The 21,956-nt window shown below is 38.6% G+C and overlaps 1 protein-coding gene across 1 annotated transcript; it reads right to left on the bottom strand.

Moving 5' to 3' along the window:
- Positions 1-9,654: 9,654 nt before the first annotated feature.
- On the bottom strand, positions 9,655-10,311 carry LOC143543147 (uncharacterized). The gene has a single exon (XM_077035536.1). It carries the CDS (start codon positions 10,309-10,311, stop codon positions 9,655-9,657), a length of 657 nt encoding a protein of 218 aa, XP_076891651.1.
- Between the last annotated feature and the right edge of the window lie 11,645 nt (positions 10,312-21,956).

Below are 21,956 nucleotides of genomic sequence, written 5' to 3'. Positions count from 1 at the left end.
TTGGTATAGCAATATGATTGTCTAAAACACTCACAAATAAACTGAAAAGATTTCCATTATATTAGAATATTTACTCAAGAACAATGGAAGTGTTAAGGATTTGCATGGAACATCTAGGGTTTCGTATTCAATGACGGTCGTACTAGGTTTTCATAAATGAGGTCTTAGTCTCTCATTAATTGTTTATGCACCCGTCCCTATGTTGTAAACCTAGTATTCTTTATATGGGCCCATAGACTTTCCTTCTAGAAGCCATAATAATTACAAAATACAATTGAAATAAATACAAGTGTAAAATAAGTCTTCAAGAATGATATATCCTTGTCGAGCAAACATTGCAACATTGAGTATGCTCGAAACATGTCTTCGAGCAACCTTTACTTAGTATATTTTCTTTAGAAAATATTCTACTCTAGCAGACTTCAATCTTCATGACTTATCCCAACTTTGCTCGGACAAATCCCACGAGCAAACATATTCTTCTAGATCTCTTCAATCTTCACTAAGGTTTATTGATAACAAATCCAGTATGCTCGGGTACTAAAACTTGCTCGAGATTGAACCATGCTGGAAGCTTTACTTAGAACATATTGAGATCATCATTTATTGTATCGATGCTCGACCCACCAAATTACTTGTAAACTTTGGTTTAAGCTCTGATAGATCAAGTGTTTGCTCGGATAGCAAACTGTGCTTGATAAAGAACATCCTTACTCGACGAAATGTAGCTTGCTCGAAACCTTAAATACTTAGAAGAATTCCAGAAGATAATCTTACATGTGTAAGATATCATGCGCTAGTAAAAGTCGTGCTCGAAGGTCCAAGCTTGCTCGGATTCCACACTTAGCCATTTTCTAAGGAGGTTGAGAAGATTCCAATCTTCCAAGTCAATTTTCTTACCCAACAATCCCCCTAGATTGGAACAAGCTCAGATACACCAAAACATACCTATGTTACTTACACTTTATTCAAAAGTATACATCAAATTTCATACATAAATCAAATTACATTACATAATCAGATTCTGCCTCCAGGGCATTACACATCAAATTACTCAAAACATAAAATTACACAAGAAAATAAAATTAGACAAAAAGATAAAAATTATAAGCATCAAAAAAATAATCACTTCAGCACATAACATGCAATTTTACCTTTGTTCCTGCCTCCTAGCCTTGTTGATCTTTCTATTTCACGATAGTAGCTCTTTGTTGAAACTTGTCTAGCTCCACATAGTCTTGAGAATCTGTAAGGCCCCGTTACCGGTAGCCCTACTTTCGTGTTGGATTTACTCATAAACACAGTTCTAAATATCAGAGTTAATTAAAACATTTACGCGGAATATAAAACTTTCATAAAACATTACATAATTCATAACTTGTCTCAAAACATCCTTTGTCTTTCAACATTAAAGCATTAAAATTAAAACATCATAAGTCTTCAGATGCCAGACTCTTGTTCAGTGCCACGTGTCTCCTCAAGCGAGCTGCCTCATCCTACTCACCTGCGTGCATACTAAAAGTTAGCTACGCTGAGTGAGTTCTAGTTAATCACATAATCATACAATACATTCTTACATTACATACTTAACCTCTTAACTTTCCTTCATACACACCTAAGTGCTTATACTTTCATTTTTACCTTCATACTTTCTTTACATACATAATCATACGTTTTAAAGAGCCTTTCGCCCTATAACCTCACAGATATTATAAGGGTCTGGTCCCTAGTTCTCGAATATTAGAAGGGTTCGATTCCCTAACATCACAGATATTATAAGGGTCTGGTCCCTAGTTCTCGAATATTAGAAGGGTTCGATTCCCTAACATCACAGATATTATAAGGGTCTGGTCCCTAACATCACAGATATTATAAGGGTCTGGTCCCTAGTTCTCGAATATTAGAAGGGTTCGATTCCCTAACATCACAGATATTATAAGGGTCTGGTCCCTAACATCACAGATATTATAAGGGTCTGGTCCCTAGTTCTCGAATATTAGAAGGGTTCGATTCCCTCTTCGTTACCATACAACCATACATCATACCTCGAGTATTATTAGGGCTCGGTACCCTTTTCGTAACCATACAACCATACAACCGTCATTTCCTTCTTTTATTAACTTTATTACGTTCATACACATACACATACATATCATACTTACCTTATTTATAACGTTACAACCTGACAGTACGTGCAATATCCGAAGATCGTTCACGTACCATCAAGCAATCATTCATACATATCACATATATCACATATGGCATACACTTATCACTTAGGATAAATGTATTAACAACACATCAAGTATGCACACAGCCCCGAAAACATAACAAGGAATGGGGCTAGAACTCACCTGAACACGGTTACGTTCACCGTTAATCGTAATCCCTTTCTTCAGTTGTGCACGGCTGACTGTATAACAAATATATGTATCAATTAACTATCACTTCTCATAATGTATTTCTATCTTTATATGACCCACAACGAACGGGGGTCCGGGGGCAGCGCCCCTGGCAGCGGGGTCTAGGGGCGGCAGCCCCTAGCAGGGTCCAAGGGGCAGAGCCCCTGGCTGGGGTCGAGGCGAAGTTAAACCTCAGGCGAACTTAGCTCTAGGTGAAGTTATCAGGCGAACTTGGCTTTAGGCGAAGTTAAACCTCAGGCGAACTTAACTCTAGGCGAAGTTGTCATCAGGCGAACTTGGCTTTAGGCGAAGTTACCAGTTAGGCGAACTTGGCCGTAAGCGAAGTTATCAATTAGACGAACTTGGCCTCAGGCGAAGTTATCGCTTTGAAGGCGAAGTTGCCCAGTTCGCGGCGAAGTTGCCCAGATCAGCCGCTGTTTTGGTTTCTATCAAGCATTTTTGCGATTTTAACACCCTTGTTATGGTTCGACATCACCCACTACTTTTCCCAACCATTTTCGGTCGTATCTACACTATAAAACTTGGATCTTTAAACTTCAAAGATCAAGAATCATACCTTTTTGAGCTTGTTTGGATCTCGTTTACTTGTTTAATCACAACCAACGCTCTCTCTCTCTCTCTCTCTCGGATCTGGTCGCCCCTCTCCTCGGCCGGCCGGCGGGGTTTGGTGTGTGGTGTGTGTTTTGGAGTGTTAAAAAATAAGGTGAAATGAATGATAGTTTGGGGTTTAGGGGATATTTATATCCCTTAAATCCCATGGACCTAAGGCCCATTCTTATTTAACCCATCTCAATTAATCCAAGTCCATGATCCGCTCCTTACTCGATATTAAATAATTAATAACGCGAAATCACTAAACGTAACTTTCTTTATTCAACATTAAAATTTTAGGATGTTACAGAATCCAAAGGTATCTCCAATTCCATGATATCAGTCAAGTCCTTGATATGAATGAACTCTAGTTCAGAGTCATTTTCTATTATCCCCAACATCTCTCCTTCAAAGTTTCTCAACGTGAAAGTTCCATTCCTTTTGTTAAATCCAATATCAGCAATCCTGCCATTTCCTTGTACTTTTGAGTTTGGCACAGTCATTTCCCTCCTCATTTCACTACTTTCCCCTAAAGTTCTTGGAGGAGTCGGAGCCGAAACTTTTCTTCTGGTGCTTGAACTTGCATGCACACTTCTTCTACTCATCTCTCTCCCTTTAGTTTGTCCAAATGAAATTTCAGAGATTCTAACTTCAAACAACCTCTTGTTCCTCCTGGCCTTCTCTGCCTCAGAGTAATTCCAATTCTTTTCTTATCAAGTAAAGGAAATCCATCTCTATGTTGATCATGTAAGTATTTTGAGATCTCATTCCTTTGTTGTCCTACAAATCTGTCTTTATTCTGATAATCATGCAGTTTCATTATTGCCATTTCAATCAATTGTTCTCTTGAAAATTCCCTGAAGTCATCTTTAAAAATGATTACTTTCTCTTCTCCATCTTGCATTATGTCACACCCCGTTTAGCAAATTGCGGAAGCGTAAAACGGAAATGTAACAGACACCTCTGGTATCAACCTCATTGTTTATAAAGAACAATACAAACTAATTTACAATATTTTACATCAATCTAACTTCGTTTATCAACTAGGTGATACAAATCTAAACCAGCTCATTAAGCTGCTTTACTTCCTACTAGCACACTTGCATCAATTCACCCAGCATTGATCGCAAGTCCAACATGTAGCACATTAGCTTTCTAATCCAATCAAGTACACCTGAAAAACATGTTAAAACGGGCCAACTGCAAGTAGTTGGTGAGTTTCACAAGTTTCAAGAAATCAGTTGTGCGTATAACAACCATAGTTTGTAAATATGTATGTATTTGTAAATATGTATGTATGTATGTATGTTCATAAGTACGTTTGTTTGTATGTTTATGATGTAATTATGCTAAGCTACAGTGAAGCCTTGACTGTTCGTTCGTGCTACGTGCCTCCATTTCCCAGGCATAATCAACCATTGTGCCCCCCTTCCGCCCACAACATGCCCCGAGTAGCTATGTCTAACACCACATAGCATATTTGTATAATTATGGTCATGTGCAAACGGCGTTATGTGTGACACGGTGTTACACCCCGCCAAAACAGAAACGCAGGCGCATGACGTCATGTATACCGTAAGCATATGATTATCACCAACATAAATATATTAGGATACCAATAGTTTTAAAAGTGTTAACAAACCCCTTTTTTTTTAAACAATAGTAGTTAAACATCAAAATGGTATCCTATCTATACAATGAGGTCCCGTCTTCATGATTCCTTAACTGCGTTGTTAGTTCCCTGAAAAAAATTCGTTTTAAAAAGTCAACACAATGGTTGGTGAGTCCACATGTTTTAAGACACAATATGAAAACATGTTATTCATAAAACGTTGAATAAGTTCACAAATAAGTATACGATAATATATTGAAACAAATACGATGATCCTCTGTAGACTAGCTAAATCTACGAATTAATATGACGAACCCTGAGCCTATAACCAAATCACAAATTTAATCCATTTGCCCTTTTTAATCTCCCAGATTGAAATATACGTACCCCGGTTCGATTCAATATCGGTGGTTAGCGCGACTAACCTAGCAGTAGGGGGGAATGTCAACGCCGATAGTACTATCCGTATATTCAAGTGGCTAATCCCGTTAGTTAATGGTTATACTATGCAAGCATACTAAGGGACTTATAGCTAGCCTAACTCAAGTTTGCATAAAGATCGGTTGTTTTGTTTCTAATTATCGCATATAAAACCAATAGTGTATGTTTCTCCCCCTGTTTAGAAAACAGTAAAAAAGGGGCCATGAAACTCGCCTTGTGAATTTAGTGGTTATATGCTGGCAGTGGTAATTTAGACCCGGTTTCGCTGCCTTCACACGTCCTAAACGCGTAAGGTCAGTTAGTTCGTTATTGACTCACAAGTCGGTTTATGCTAGTCACTTTCACCTAACTAGCTCATTCGTTTATTCCGTTTGTGTCGGTTGTTTTCCTCAACTGAACGTTTTGTTTTTTTTTAGACGATCCGTTGGTGATAGGTTTTTATATTCTTTTTGAAAATAATTATTTATACATTTATGTGAATATTAAGAATATAACATTTGAGTGTCGGTGTGTCACGGGAGGGTGGAGGTGGTTATAGATGGCTACGGTTTGACGAGGGTGTGTCACGGGTTGTTACGGTGTGTCGCAGTAATGTTTCGGTGATGCTACGGTTGAGTCGTTGTGCACGGAGAAGGTGGTGGAGCTGCTGTGGAGTGTTGTGAGTTGTCGATCGGGAACTAGAGAGAGCATGAGGAGCAGTGGAAGGTGGTGGCGTTGAGTGTTGGAGATGGAGGCTGGTGGTTGTTAAGGTGGTGATGAGTAGGCGACGATGATTTGCTGTAGTGTTGTGTTCCTTTACGGTGAAGTTACGGTAGAGTGGGTGTTCGGTAAAGGTGGTAGAGATGGTGGCGGGTTGGTTGTGGTGATGTTACGGGTCCGTTACGGTGTACTTTCGGGCGGTGTTACAACAGAGACGGTGTACGGTAAAGATGGTGGAGGTGGCGGAGAGGAGTTAGGGTGGTTGCCAATATTGTTGCCATGCAAAATTAGAAGGGTGGCGCTGGTGAAGGGTTGATATTGGCAGAGGTGTTTTGGCGTGGGTGGTTTCGTGAAAGTGGCAGGGAGTAATACAAGCAAGAGAGAGGTGGTGGTCTTTGATATGTTGGTTTAAAACATATTGTGGTGACTTAGGTAGTCTAATGAGGTTGTGTTTGCTTCTTCAGGTATAAGCTTATTTATAATAGAATAAATATGATTTATTTAGTTTTTGTCCATGATGATGGATGATGTTGGATGCGATGAAGAAGTTTGAAATTATTTAAATGGGATTTGTTGAGCAGGTCATGGCTTGAAAGAATGAGCAGGCTATGGTTTTGAAGAAGACAAATAGGGTAGGTGGGATATTTGATGTATGAAGATGAGTTTGATTTTGAAAACGGATTTTCTAGGGACACCGCCCAATTACTAAAACACCGGCCATTACGTCGCGTATAGGTTTATACGCGGCGTATAGGCCGGTGTTCCTCGAAAATCCAACCAATTTTGTCTTATTATGTTTTTTTTTATTTTTATTTTTTGTTATTTTGTTATTATTATTATTATTATCATTATATATTAATTATTTATTTATTATTTAATATCCTTTCGGTGAAAAACAGTTAACACATATATACACCAAAAATCATTGTTAAATCTGTACAAATAAAAGAAAATACGACAACTAAAACATAAAATCTACGTGAAGTCCCCCATGTCAATGCCCATGTCGTCGTCGTGGCCCACGAGCCCCCCGAACGCGTCGCCAACGTCGGCGTTGTCCTCTCCCCTACGCCTCGGCCCTGAACCGTCCGGGGCATCCACGTCGTCGCCCCGTCCGCGTTTCACGCCAGACATGCTCGCCTCGTGGTCAAAACTGGGGGGTGGTGGCGGTGGCGGTGGCACGGTGTACTGCTGTCCAGACAGCTCCGCTACCCGACTGGCAACAAGCCAGTCGATCTGGCGCGAAATCTGGCTCATCCGCCAGTCCGTCTGGCGCGACATTCGCCTCATCTCCAACTCTAGGGCCTCCAACCTAGCGTCGGTGGCGGGACCCTGACGCACCGCGCAATATGTGCGTGGAACGTGCTGCGTCGGCCCCTAACAACAAAACCACAGAAATACGTTTAATACGAAGTCGAATTAAAAGAAACGATAAAACGATAATATATTAAAACGTACCTGAGATGCGCCCGGATCCTCACGTCCGGCACCACCGTCGTCAGGATCCCCGCCGGCCCCCTCCCCCGCGTCGACAGGCTCATGTACAAGCTCCACCTCCGGTGCCGCGATCGAGGGAGGCTCTACTAAAGGCATCGGGACATAAGGCGCACGTGCCCCAGCCCCGGCCACCAGTCGGTCCCGCGGTCCGTGGGACCCGGGGAACGAACGCACAATGTGCATGCCGCCGCAACGCTGGTGGTCCAGCGGGCGGGGACGGGTCGGAGTGATACGCAGGCCGTCCACCAGGTCTCCATGGCCCAGAGATATTGCAAGCTGGGTGACGTACCCACCACCCATCAAGGACCCTCGTCCCTGCCTGAACTGGTAGGCGACAAAATAGTCTGCAAACCCCCTAGCGAGGTTACAGTGCCTGTGAGTCAGCAAACACCTCAAAAAAGACAGGTCGCGTAGGCTGCAGTGATCCGCGCCCTGATTGCGACCCGCAATGGACATCGCAATCAGCTTGTGAAGGTACCTGTGTAATATAAGATAATATAATTTAATAATAATAATATTATATTATATTATATTATATTATATTATATTATATTATATTATATTATATTATATTATATTATATTATATTATATTATATTATATTATATTATATTATATTATATTATATTATACATTTTAAGAACGTACCTGTGCAGCGGGTCCCTAATAGACGAGACCTTGGAATTGGTGCCCAAGGTCCTATCCCCGAAGTAGTGATTGCTGATGGCCCGCCACCATACCCGCAGCTTGTCCTCCGGCATCTGGAGGATGCTCTCCGTGTATATCGGGCTGCGTACCTCCTACGCGGTGTATAAGCCCAGAGCAACCGCGAACTCCTCCATCGAGAGATGGACGTCATGCCCAAACATGCGGAAGTAAACCTCCGACTGTGTTGTATCGGCGCCTGGCACCCTCATCTGAATCTCTGGCGTACCAGGCGCGCCGGGCCTGCATATAATATAATATAATATAATATAATATAATATAATATAATATAATATAATATAATATAATATAATATAATATAATATAATATAATATAATATAATATAATATAATATATTAAAAACATAACAATGTGGAGTAAACTTACGTAACGCGTATCGTGGAGTAAACCTCCAGTGTCAGCTCCCGGTGAGCTGATAACGGCATACTGAAGCATCGGCTCCAGGGCGTATCCTGTCCAATGTACTCAGCCGCCCGCTGGTGTGCGTCACAGGACTCCAAAAACGACCAGGAAATAATCGTGCTGGGAAACGGGTGCATCTGGCGTAGGCGAATGTATCGTGTGTCGACGTCCGAACCCTCAGCGAACTGCACATTAGGGTAGGTGAGCAATACGTTGTTGCCCTCAGGGGGTCCGCGGCCCCGCCCCTGGCCCTGGGCCCCGCGGCCCTGCCCGAGCTGCTCGAGCTCGTGCTCAATCTCATCGTCCAAAAACTATAATAATAAAAACTAATAATAATAATTAAAACAATAACAATTACAATAATAACAATAAATAGTAATAATAATATTTATAATAATATTTACAACAAATAATAATAATAATTATTATAATAATATTAATAATAATAATAAAAATATTAATAATAATAATAAATATTAGTAATAAATATTGATAATAAAATTTATAATAATATTTATGATAATATTAATATTAATATTATTATTATTATTATTAAAAATAAACAGAAAAAAAATTATATCAGACGCGACGTATAGAGCTATACGCCGCGTCTGACAGTCCAGGTAAACCGATGGCCGGACTCCGGCCGTTTTATGACCTGAGTCCGGCCGACAGTTTTATCCATCCAAACAACATAATCAAAATCATCACATCATCAATAACACATATTAATCATCATGTTAACCTAATCATCATCACTAATATAATATTAAAAAATTACCTCCATATCGTGTCGGTGTCGGTGTCGTGTGAAATCTCGTCGGCTCGTTTGGTATTCCGGTCGCCGTCCAATATAGGCTCGTGTGTGGATGCTCGGTCGTTCGCGCGGGAGTTTTGAAATTTGAATGTGGGCGTCTGAGAAGGCGTCTGCTGATAATATGGGGACTCAAACGCCACGTATAGGCCTATACGTGGCGTCTGAGGCCTGTTTTTTATTTAATTATCATTATTTATTATTTATTAGTTATTAATATTAATATTAATTTGTTATTTAGTTATTATTATTTATTATTATTATTATTATTATTTTATTAATTTTATTAATTTTTTTATATTATTTAGTTATTAATATTAATATTAGTTTGTTATTTAATTATTGTTATTTATTATTATTAAAATTATTTTTATTTATTATTTATTATTTAATATTTATTTTTATTATTATTATTATAGACTTTTTTTATCCATTGATACTATGTCTTCTATAAGCTGTCTAGATCTACGTTAGAGGATTCCCTTCGCCAACCCTGGCGTATGTCTTCGTACTCCTTCAAACGTTGTCCGAACCGTGTTTTCCATTCGAGCGCCGCCGGTACGGCGCTTCTTTCCCAATTAGGGTTTGGCCTAGGCATTGGGAAATCCCCTACCAGGTTTATATATATCCAGTGATCACCTCCCCAGTTAGAGATGCCTATAACCTGTGGGTCCGGAACCAAGTCAGGACCGATTCTCAATGGGAAGTAAGATTCAGTCTGATTGCCAACTAGGTTGACTAACACACACGCGTATGTCTGAGCAGCCACGTGCCCGTGACCGGGTAAGCTGAACCAACGACTCGGCGGCGCCGGTTTGACCGTGTTGTAGTACGGAATGCTGGAATGAACCCAGCCGTACAATCTGTCATCCTCTTTGTTGAACATCGCCCTCCACCACCCTTCATTCGTTTCCAGCTCGCTCTGCATCGCCCGCCTAATATCTGGCCAAACTTTCTCATGTATCCCCAAACCCACTACAATTGATCGAAAACCGCAGTTACCGTCTGGGCGTACGTTTTTAATGTCTGCGACGAACGGCTGGGCCCAACTAGGAATGACGCTCCTAAACGTTTCTATCGCCGGTACTTGCGTAGGCGAAACCATCGAAGGAAACCCGAGGTGAGCTCCCGTAGGTCGTCCACGAGGAGTTTTAAACCGCGACGCTGACTGGGACAACGAACGATTCAGCGAGGATGGGGTGGGGTTTTCTTGGCTGGCCCCTGTGACGAGGATGGGTTGTAGGAGCTGTGTCTGGGGAGATCTGGAGCGGGGGTGTATGCGCTGTGCCTCGGGGGATCTGGTTTTTTGGGACGCCCCCGAGGATCCTCTCTTTTTTCTGGTTCCTTCTTTTTAGATCTCCCTGGAATAGCAGACAAGAGCCTGGCGAAAAAACTTTTCTTTTGATTAGGGTCATCTATGGACGATAGCGTATCTGTGATGTCCCGTAGACCTGCTGCGTAGTCTGCTCTTCGTTCGGCGGACAGGCTGGATCAAAATTAAGCCTCCTCCAGAACGGGTCAACATCCTCTATTGGGATACACGTGTCGTTAACTATGTATCCCTCAATCCGACAGGCACATGGCAGCCCCGAAGACGAATAAAAATGGTGGTCGCATGAAGCGCCGCCGTCACGCATCTTGTGTATCAACCCATACTCGTTCATAAGTAGACCCAGAGCGTGAATCGACACCCTGTTTATTAGCTTCTTCAACCAAACATGCTGTCGATGTCCTTCCATGACCTTCGAGCGGGAGGCTTCAAAAGATTTACCGATTTCTTTCATCTGCGAGTTGACCATTTTAAGGATTTGCCTGGCAATTGTGTCGAGCGAGTTGTTGCTTCTATTGAGGTACCTTTTCAGATTTGCGTGCTGGCTCTCAACTCGGTTCGTCGTAGTTTTGCCGTAGTTTCGGCGTTCGTCGATCCAGCATGCTACAAACTTGTGTTTGTATGGCTCCAGCCAGCTCTTGCGAATATATTGCCAAACCTTTGAAAAATAAAAGGAAACGTTATTAACACGTATGTTTAGGCTATTAAAAACTGTCAGGTGATACGAAGGACTCACCGGCTCTATCGTCCCGTATCAAATGACGCTCCACGTTGAGGCGACGGTGGTCGTACTCCTGAATCGTCGGCGACTGATACAGGACCTTCCACCAGTACGCAAAGTCCGTCCCCATTTCCGTGCTATATAGGCCCTTAAATTTTCTCTATTCTCGGATATGTGCCACCTGCATAAATTTTTGGTGGCATTAGGGAAGACCGCGTCACATGCGTTCATGAGGGTCTGGTCCACATCAGTCAGGATCACGCGTGGCTCCATGCAGTCGTAGAGCATTTGTTTAAGTTTCTCCAGAGCCCAGCCGAAGTTCCTCTGCCGTTCCCTGATCACAAACGCGGCGGCGATACAAAACGACTGTGATGTCAAGGTCACACCGATAAACTGAATCAACGGCCAGTCGTACATGTTGGCTTTGTACGTCGTGTCAACCATCAGCACCTCAGGGAACGCACGCCACATCTTATGCGACTTACTATGACAGAAGAAAATTTCCTTCGTCCTGTCGTCGGTATCACTCTCCCGGGTATAGAACGTGAAACCGTTGCCTGCGAGAAAGTTTTCCAGCGCCTGCATTGGATGAAATAAAACTTTGCTAAATATTACAAGCACGACAAGTACACATTAAAACTACAAGTGTTTTGAACTACCTTCATAGGGGTGTCGCCTAGTAGCCCATCCCTCCTAATCTTGGCGGTGTGGTTGTATATATCTTTTAATGCAGGTTGCACACCGGGAAACTTTTCGCGGAGGGCTACTTCGATTTCTTGCGGCTTCACGCCGGCCCTGTGTAAACTCTCAACCATATCCAGCTGGTCGGTGTTCATTTTTCTAAAAGACGCACACCCCTCCTCGAATTCAACGGGGTCGTGGTTGTGAGTCTTGTTTACCACTTGAACCCTCCAACATGCACCCCTCGAATCGTACCTGCCCAGGATCTTAAACGGATAGCATTTTTTGATGCTGCTGGTACGTCTCACCGTCGCCCTTATTTTGGGTTCGCCTCCACGATTGCATGCAAGGTCCACGGCGTTTTTCCTTGACCGCTGGACCACAACAACAAACCCATGCTCTCGTCCTCTAACTTTTACCCATTTCTCCAGCTCCTCGCGGCTCTCAAAAATCTGAAACAGTTTTACGCTAATTCTTAAGCCGTTTATTAAATAACATACAAACAAATAATATTAACTTAAACAAAACACACGGTGTCTTACAGCATCTGTTTTATACGAAACCTTCACCTCGTGTATGTAGTCGTCATCGTACCCATCTTCGTTATTTAGGTTTGGCCCGGCATAATCATTTCGCCCATGGTGCGATGAAGACTCGGTTCCATAAAACGGATCATTTGCTACTGGTGGCTGGTACGATGACATAGCCTGACCTCCGTAATCCGACCAGGCGACAGATGACGGGTACGAAAGCTGTCTACCGTAATCCGACACGAAGTACTCCTACCATACATAAATTAGAAATTCAAACAACAGTGCCAGTGGTAATAATTAATAATAATAATAATACCTATAATAATATAAAATATAATATTTTAATAATAAATAAGAATATTAAAATAATAATAAGATAACCGTATATTTACAAAAAGACTGTATAACAAAACCTGGTTCAAGTTCGGCAAGCCCAGCGAGCCAGTGTTACCATAAAACTGTTCGGGCTGGGTATCATGCCCGACATACTCCTAACAAAACGTAATGCAGCATGTGTTAGTAAAAAAAAAAACTACCAAATTCATACTAAATAAATATATAGAGAAACCTGGTTCAAGTCGGGCAACCACGACGTGCCAGGCTGATCGTTAGTAGCGTAACCCGGGTCCTCCTCTGGAAATAAATGGTTAAACCAAGACATTCTGGGTATATATAATACAAATGTTGTATTGTTTTTCGTTGAACGATGAAACATAGTCCAACAACAACATTGGTTAATAAAGGAGGGAAAGGAGGGGAGCTGGCCTCCAATAATTCAGCAACTTCACGACGCCACGTATAGGTCTATACGTGGCGTCTAAGGTACGAGTTGACAACCTAGCCCAGCCTTTGCAGGGCATGTTGTAATCAAACTAAGACGCCGCGTATAGGCCTATACGTGCGTCTTAGTCATAAAAAGACGCCGCGGATAGGTCTATATGCGGCCGATAGGGGAGCTTTCTAGAAAAACCTACCCCTTTGTCTTGTTATGTTTTTTTTTTCTTTTCTTTTCTTTTTTCTTTTTTTTTTTGTTATTTATAATAATTATTATTAATATTATTTTAATTATGAATAATATATTGTTATTCACAATTCGGCAAAGCGTGTTTGGTAGCAGGCCTTATATGGGAAAATTGACATTGCAAAACGACCTTTCAATTTATTGGCTGCTATCGTTATGGACATCTTGAATCAGTTACGGTGATTACCTTGGGAAATACTGACAGTGCCAAACGAACCCTTTCTTGGATGCTCTCGGTATCGGCACCTCAAATCCGCCTATTCGATATCTTCAAACTCCAACGCTCTTGACCTTCGGCCACCACCGGCAACCGTAGTTGTGTTCACTCAAACACATATCAGTCGTCACTAAGCTTAAGCTTAGGCTTGTTATTAGTTTTATTTTTAGTTATGGGTATTCTAAGTTGGTCATGTTGCTATATTAAAGAATTATCGGCTTATATATATACGTATACGTATATAGTAGATGTGCGTTATAAGAATTCATTGCGTCGAGATAACCAGCACCTGATCGAGACGCTAAGTTGATGAGTTTCAATCTCTCGGATCCGCGGTATACGTTAACGGCAGCGAGAACGTGAGCCCATATTTTGGACAGATAAGTGGAAATTCGGTCATTACTCCAGCTCAACGAGCACCAGACTGAGATATTAGCCAGGACCTACCTGAACCGGTTGACACATATGCTGACGTGGATTTAGGCTCCGTGCTGGCGCTGATATTAACACGTTTGCATAATACACAATGAAAGCACAAACTCAAACAACAATTCATACAATAGCAATTCTCTTCAACGACCAGTCAAACAAGAAGAAGAGAAAAATAACGAAGATAATTGCTATTGTATGGATTATTGTTTGAGTTTGTGCTTTCATTGTGTATTATGCAAACGTGTCAACGAATGCTGTAAACATACGTGTTAATATCCGGGTCAGCACCGAACCTAAACCCACGTCTGCATACGTGTCAACCGGTTCAGCTAAGTGCGAACTAATATCTCAATCTGGTGCTCGTTATGTTGGAGCAATGACCGAATTTCCACCTATCTGTCCAAAGTAGGGGCTCCCGTTCTCGCTGCCGTTAGCGGACACCGCGGATCCGAGAGATTCAAACTCATCAAACTAGCGTCCCGATCTGGTGCTGGTTATCTCGACGCAATGAATTCTTATACCGCACATCTACTATATATATACGTATATATAAAAGCCGATAATTCTTTAATATACGCAACATGAACAACTTAGAATACCCCCAACTAAAAATAAAACTAATAACAAGCCTAAGCTTAAGCTTAGTGATGACTGATATGTGTTTGAGTGAACACAACTACGGTTGCCGGTGGTGACCGGCGGTGAAGACCGTTGGAGTTCGAAGAAATCGAAGAGCCAGATTTGAGATGTCGATAACAAAAGCAGCCAAGAAATTGAAAGTTCGTTTGGAAATGCCAGTTTTCTCAAATAAGCGACTGTAACTGATTGAAGATGCCCATAACAAAAGCAGCCAATAATTTAAAAGTTCGTTTCGCACTGTCAATTTTCCCAAATAAGTCCTGCTACTAAACGCCCTTTATCGAATTTCTAATAATAATATGTTATTGATAATTAAATATTATTAATATTAATAATAATCATAAATAACATTAATAATAACAAAAGAAAAGAAAAGAAATAAAGAAAAGGAAAAAAAAACCATAAATAAGACAACACTGGTGGGCTTTTCTAGAAAAACTCACTAACATAAATATAACATAATACAATATAACATAATATAATATAATAATATAATATTATATTATATTATATTATATTATATTATACAATACGCTATACAAACGTACCTCCGAAAGTTTTGCGTCGCCGCCTGACCCCGATATCTGACTATCTGGCATACATCAGGTACCTAATAATAATAATAATATTTTAGTACTAATAATAATCCAAAACTAAATGCTTTAATACTAAAAATTATATGTTTAGAATAAAAATAATAATAATATAATAATTAATATTTTAATAGTGTTTTACTATAATTATTTTAATAATAATAAAAATATAATAATTTATATTTAAATAATATTTAATTATTATTATTTTAATAATAATATTACTATTTTAATAAATACAATAATAGTATTTTATTTTACTAACAATAATATTTTCATAACAACAATATCTTAATAATAATATTAATATTTTAATAGTAATAATATAATAAAAATTTTAGCGCTAACGGTAACAATACGGGAAATCTATTTTAAGTTTAGGAGGCCCGGCGAACCAGGGTTACCGTCAAACGGTCTGTGCCTGGGCAAATTTCTAAAGTAAACCATTTACCAAATCTCTGTCCTAAACTACAACTATGTCCTAACATGTAAAAAATAAAGATAAAACGAAACCTGGTTTAACTCCGACTGACCGTTAGCACCGTCCGGCATCTCCTCGTCCAACTCCGGAAACATACATGGTTCAACTCCGACTGACCGTTACTCGTCCGGCATCTCCTCGTCCGACTCCGGAAACATATATGGTTGTTGGTGTTGGTTGAATGAAGAGGGTGAGGGTTAAGAAAAAAAAAATAAAGGAAAAAAGAAGAAATGGTAGAGAGGGAGGGGAGGGAGCCGGGCTTCAAAAATGTACAACATCCTAGGCGCCGCATATAGGGCTATACGCGTATATCCCGTACGATCTGACAACCCTATGACAGGCCAGGCTAGGACGTCAAATCGTACCCTAAAACGCCTCGTATAGGCCTTTACGCGGCGCTTGGTGCGGTGCTGGAGCCGCGTATAGGCCTATACGCGGCGTCTGGGGCGGTGTCCCTATCAGGACCCTTTGAAAACTCAAACAAGAAATTTAAGATATAGTATGTCTAGAAGTAAGTTGTGATGATGGCTTTCTCATAATTAAACTTTCTTGTCTGACCAACATATCACATGTTGGATTTTATTTTTCTTTCTCTTTTTAGTTTTCAAAAAATAATTAGTTATTTGATCAATCTAATACCACTGTGTAGATTATTATTATTATTAGTTAGGTGCGTCACTTAAAGGTAGATTAGTATATTTCATTATAAATTATGATGCTTAGCAATTAAACATACGTTAAATATCTCCGTACATATATTATATATGTATGCACCATAACATGATATGGTTAAGCGCTCATACTAATAGTTTGCGAAATAAATAATAATAAACGTTTGAACAATCGTTTCGTATTCGACGTCAATATTTTATAAAGTAGTTATAAATAGCATATCATAGGATTCAAATCTCTTGGTTCGGTTAAACACACACATATATATATTCAGGTCTTTAAAGTTATCGTCAATATTCTTATCCGGCAGATAAATCCGAAAATTTGAGTAATTTAGTTAAAAATAAATTACTTATTGCAATGGAGCATGCACATGAAGGCTTTATGCTACACTAGTTGTGATTAAATTTAACAAATTTTAATAATTCGGGAATTAACGTAACAAAATCATGTTTAAGGAATGTACGAAAATGACCGGTTTCACGGAGTGTCACACACAGCAACCAGGCTGATTCCGTTTGGGTTTGTCAAATCAATAGTATTATTCACAAGCCACCGGCTTGAAGTTAATCACAGTGTTAGTGGGGACTTTCATGTGTTAGCACCTAGATAATTCACATCATCATACGTTTCAGATATGCATATAGATATAAGCAAACATGCTTTTCACCCCAAAAGTTTGTAAAACAGTTTAGAAAGTAAGGTCATGAAACTCACGGTTTAATCGGTATTCAGTAGCGCGTCAGCTCGTAGTTCGTTTGACTCGTTATCACTAGTCCCTATAATTAATATTATAATAATATTATAATATTAATAATATTTTAATATTATTATAACCTCTATACTAAATTGGGTTGTATAACTAATCTGGATATAGCTGTTACACCCAAAAAGTGTCAATAGGCTTAAATTGTGATGTTGACAATGTCTAATATTTAAAACCGAACTTGGCTCAGTTTTCTAGTTTCACCAGCTGGGCCAAGTTGATCGTTTATCCGTTTAGAAAACAAGTATGGGGATGTAAGTTTGGGTAAATGTGTTGGTTGATAAAATGATTAAGTTATAAAGAAATATAACAAATTAGGGGCCTGGATTCGCTACGGGCTCGTTTCCGTTTATTCAGTTTAGTTTGGAGAAAAACACGCACAATTCACCCAAATTGTCCGGATTTCTCATAAAAAGTTCGTTTTTTACTTAATTAGTCCAAAAATAAGGTTTTTGATCACTCTTGATGTTCTGATATTCCAACAGGTTCGTTAATCACGAACTCGTCGGTTTTTATCAGAATTGAATTTGTTTAATTTTCAAATTAGCACAATTAATTATCCGTTAATCATTAAATTATGAAAATTTAGCCACTAATCAATTAAATAATGTATATTTTTATAAAATATTTCTAGAATTATTTACTAATTTATTAATTTATAAAAAATCATTTTATATGCTATATTTAGCCCGAAAATTGTCCGTGTATACCAATGATTTCCGAAAAATCCAACAGAATTATTGAGTGATCAAAATACTCCCCAAACAACCTGTAAAATTTCCAGAAACTAACAACCTTGCCAAATACCCTTTTCGAGCCAAAAACAACTGTGAAATCTCAAATAAATGCGAATCCACAAAACATATTTAGAGTGTTGTTCCAAATGACCCCAAAATTCATATGTGATCATATTATACCAAATCTGAATTTCCCACAAAAGTTCATAACTTTTCAAGCATTTTAAGTATTTTTCTCAAATAAACGTCCCAATTCGGTTATAAATTCGCCAAATATTCTCGGATAGTCGAAAAATTACCAAATTTAGGCAGGGACTCATTCATATGGTCCCTGATATCTCTGCAAAATTTGATAACCTGACAATATGCACATCACAATCGAATCCTAAACAGGGCGTAATCGAGCAATTCGACGTTACCTTTGCGGTTTTATCCCGTTTTCGCTCTCTTAATCCAATTTCCGGGTTCTTGTGTTTCTATATAAGATAATTAAAGGTCTTATATCACAAAAGAAGAATGTTTCATCAAAATGGAAGCCTTGGAACTTAGGTTTCGGCTAGGGTATTAAATCGAATTATTGAACCGTAAAAACGTCGTTTAAACCCTATAATCCGTGTTTATGGCAAAAAAAGAGTATAATTCTAATTACTAACCATGTTTATAATCAAAACGTGTCTATGGACAGTTTTTAGGATTTTTGCATGGTTAAAAGTGATTTTTGGTAATCAAATTATGTTTATATGTTATTAAGCATAATTAAATCAAGCTAAAAATTGATCAAAATGGTATAATACCTTAAAGTTTTGTTGATGTGTGAAAGAGCAGAAAAAAGTCAGTTGTTGACTTCTGGAATTATGAACTAAAATATCTTCTATTATGTTTAAATACAAAATACAAAGCTTAGAGGTCTTGGCCATTATTTACGGCCGAAAGAAAAAGGGGCCCATTTGGGCCTCATTTTGGCCCCATAATTTCTTTTTCCAAGCCCAAACATTAAATCTCGAGTCCAAGTTTATTTTGGGTTCGGTTTTTAACGAGAAAAATATATCGGGTACGACAAAGAGCGCGAAAACGAGAGTTTTTCGGCCATTTTTGTGTAAATTTATAAAAACATACTATTTGTTTGTAAAAATTGAAAATATTTTCACGGATCGCTTAAAACATTCTCAGTAAGTTTTTTGTAAATCTTTTTCGGCTTAACGGACGATACAATGCTTATTTTGTAACTATCTTTCGCGTTTAAGTTCATAGTGGGTAGTTAAACGAGCATGTTTTCGTTTAACTTGTTTGCTATCATACTAAGGCCATAATACTAAGATGTTGGCTTATATTTAACGTATATCGCTTATAGATTGCCCCTCGAGATATCTGGGTCATAACCAGACCCGTTTAGTTATCCGTTCATTCGTTACACAATAAGCGGTTAAACGCCTATTTAATTTGTGAATACTGAGGTGTATCCGTTTTTGTCACTAATGTCACACATTATGACTTTCAGTGTTTAGATCCTGCATCCAAGTACAGATTTGTAGGCAGATTCACATTTGTCCTTGCCCTATCTTGTCTATGTAGTTTAGATCTGGTCAATGGTACTTGTACTCTAGATATTGATGATCTATTTGATGATGGTTTCTTTGAAGATGATGCTTCCTTTGAGTGTTTCTTCTGAGAATCATCATACGTCTTCTTTATTTCATCTTTTGACTTCATCACAAGCTGAAAGTAATCTTCACCTCTTTTACATAAAGTGCTGATCATGTTAGCCATTTCATTATCAATTGTAGCTTCATAATCCGCTGGCTCTGGCTTAACATTCACAGACTCTGTCATAGTCTTTTCAATCTATCCATTTCTTCCAGCCTTTTCACTTCTTCATTATATAACTTTAACTCTCTTTCATAGATCTCTTTCATTTCCTCTTTTGACAATATTTCAATTTCCTCATCACTCATCCCTTTAGTATTTAACAGCCTTTTCAGAATCTCAACTCTCTCTTTATCTTCAAAACAATCGTTTACTTCCTTATGTTTCTATTCATTCAACAATCTCAACTTTTCTTCTTCAATTTTCTTACTCTTCTCCCTTTCAAATTTTGCTTTATCTTGTTGAGCAACAATTCTCTTCTTTACCACATTAACTTTTCTTCAATCTCACTTTTTGACAACTCTTTAACATGTTTAAAATTGTAGCCATGCTCCACAAGAAACTTAATTTTACCATCGTACTTCTTTAATTCATCCACTTTCTTCGGTTTCTCTTTTGCTTCTTTTGTTTGTACTTCCCTTTCTCTAGCAGACACCATCTTAAATAGATTGTCAATGTCTTCAAATGTCTGTTTGTTCAAATAAGACACCACATAATTCTTTACTATCAAGTAGTTTCTCTTCCATGTCCTTTTCTTCCTCCCATTTGCTATGTTTATTATCTAATCAGCTGACATGATTTTGAGATCTTTGGGATCATACTGCAAAGTTTTCAGAAACTCAATCTTCTTCTCCAAGTCGTTTCTTTTTTCTTCTCTAGCCTCTTTGCTTTATCTACTCTTCTTTTCAACCAAATAATCAAGATCAACATCAGTTAATTCTTTTACAGCTTCAAAGTTCATTCCAAATTTGAGTAAGGCCGTTATTCTTGGATCTTTCATTCTTACTTCATCAAGACTTGCTTGCATATTTGTTCAATGCTCTTCAATTAAATGAACTTGAGGAGATCTCAATTCATTTTCATCATTTTCAGTCTCCTTATTAACCAACATTTCATCATCATCATTCATGTCATCAAGAGCTTCAATATGTGGTTAAGTCATCTTAACTTTTTCCATAGCTGTTTTCTCAGAAACCTTATTTAATAATGCTTTCCTCCTTTTGGTATTTGAAGCACTCGAATTTTGTCTTTTAGCCTTTGGGGTATCATTAAATTTTTCTGTTTTAGGCTCTGATTCAGGTTCTGGTACAGGTTCTGGTGCTACATGTCTCAATGGCACAACATTGATTGGCTCTTTAGCAACAGCAATAGATTAGTCCCTTCATCTATAGTTTCCTAATTGGCTTCATCATCAATCTTCTTAAAATTAGTGCCACCAGCCTTTGTCTTCATATGCTCATAAGCCCTCTTTCTCTTTCTGACGTATTTCACAATATAGACTTAGGATTGCAAAAATCAAAATACAATATTGGGAAAATCCACTCTCGTGCAGTCTATACCGAAACCACCTTATGACCAAGACAATCCTAACTATCTATTATCTCTCAGTCTTAAGATAGGTAGAACACTTAATATCTCTAAACCCTCAAACAATAGTTCTTATGGATTTTGTCGACTATAAACCATAAACTAGCTACGAACACACAGTATGTAACCTAATATGCATCTACACATGAAAGACATTCACAAAGACACATATGAAACGATTGGATAAAAGTAAACTAATATTAAGTATGCATATTCATCTTATTAAACATCAAAAAGTTGGTTACAATTATATTACTCCAACACCAATAACCGAGAAACCAACAAGTAAGTCAAAAGTCAACAAATATTCATTCAAAACCTAGACAACTAAAAAAGTTTTAGCTAATAATCATGCTCAAAAAAATAAAGTGATAAGTTCAAGGGCTAAGTTCAAAATAAAATTAATAAATTCAAACCAAAGGAACTAAGTTTAGACAAGTAGCTGTGAACCCAGACACAAAACTGTAAATTGCTTCTTTTATTTTTTTTCTTATTGCGATGACTAGCTTTGTTTGACTTGCAACCACCTTCCACAATATAATGATGATTCTACTTGTCTCCTCCCAACAAGAATATATATGTGGCGGCTGTTTTTGTTCCTAACTGTTACGGCTCCCAAGATGCTATAGGTTTTCTTTTCTTAATGATAATAATAAACTGCCGACATCAACCCTGTTGTATTTATTTCAATTCCCC

This window comes from Bidens hawaiensis, unplaced genomic scaffold, assembly GCF_021521415.1.
Source record: "Bidens hawaiensis isolate Kalapana, Puna unplaced genomic scaffold, B.hawaiensis_p1.1 tig00013072_1, whole genome shotgun sequence".
Classification (NCBI taxonomy): Eukaryota; Viridiplantae; Streptophyta; class Magnoliopsida; order Asterales; family Asteraceae; genus Bidens; species Bidens hawaiensis.
Note: the sequence above shows the minus strand (reverse complement) of the source record. Positions and strands in the feature narration are given on the sequence as shown.

Excerpts from the sequence above, each read along its gene's own strand:
- LOC143543147 (XM_077035536.1), bottom strand. The coding sequence starts at position 10,311 with ATGGTTTCGCCTACGCAAGTACCGGCGATAGAAACGTTTAGGAGCGTC.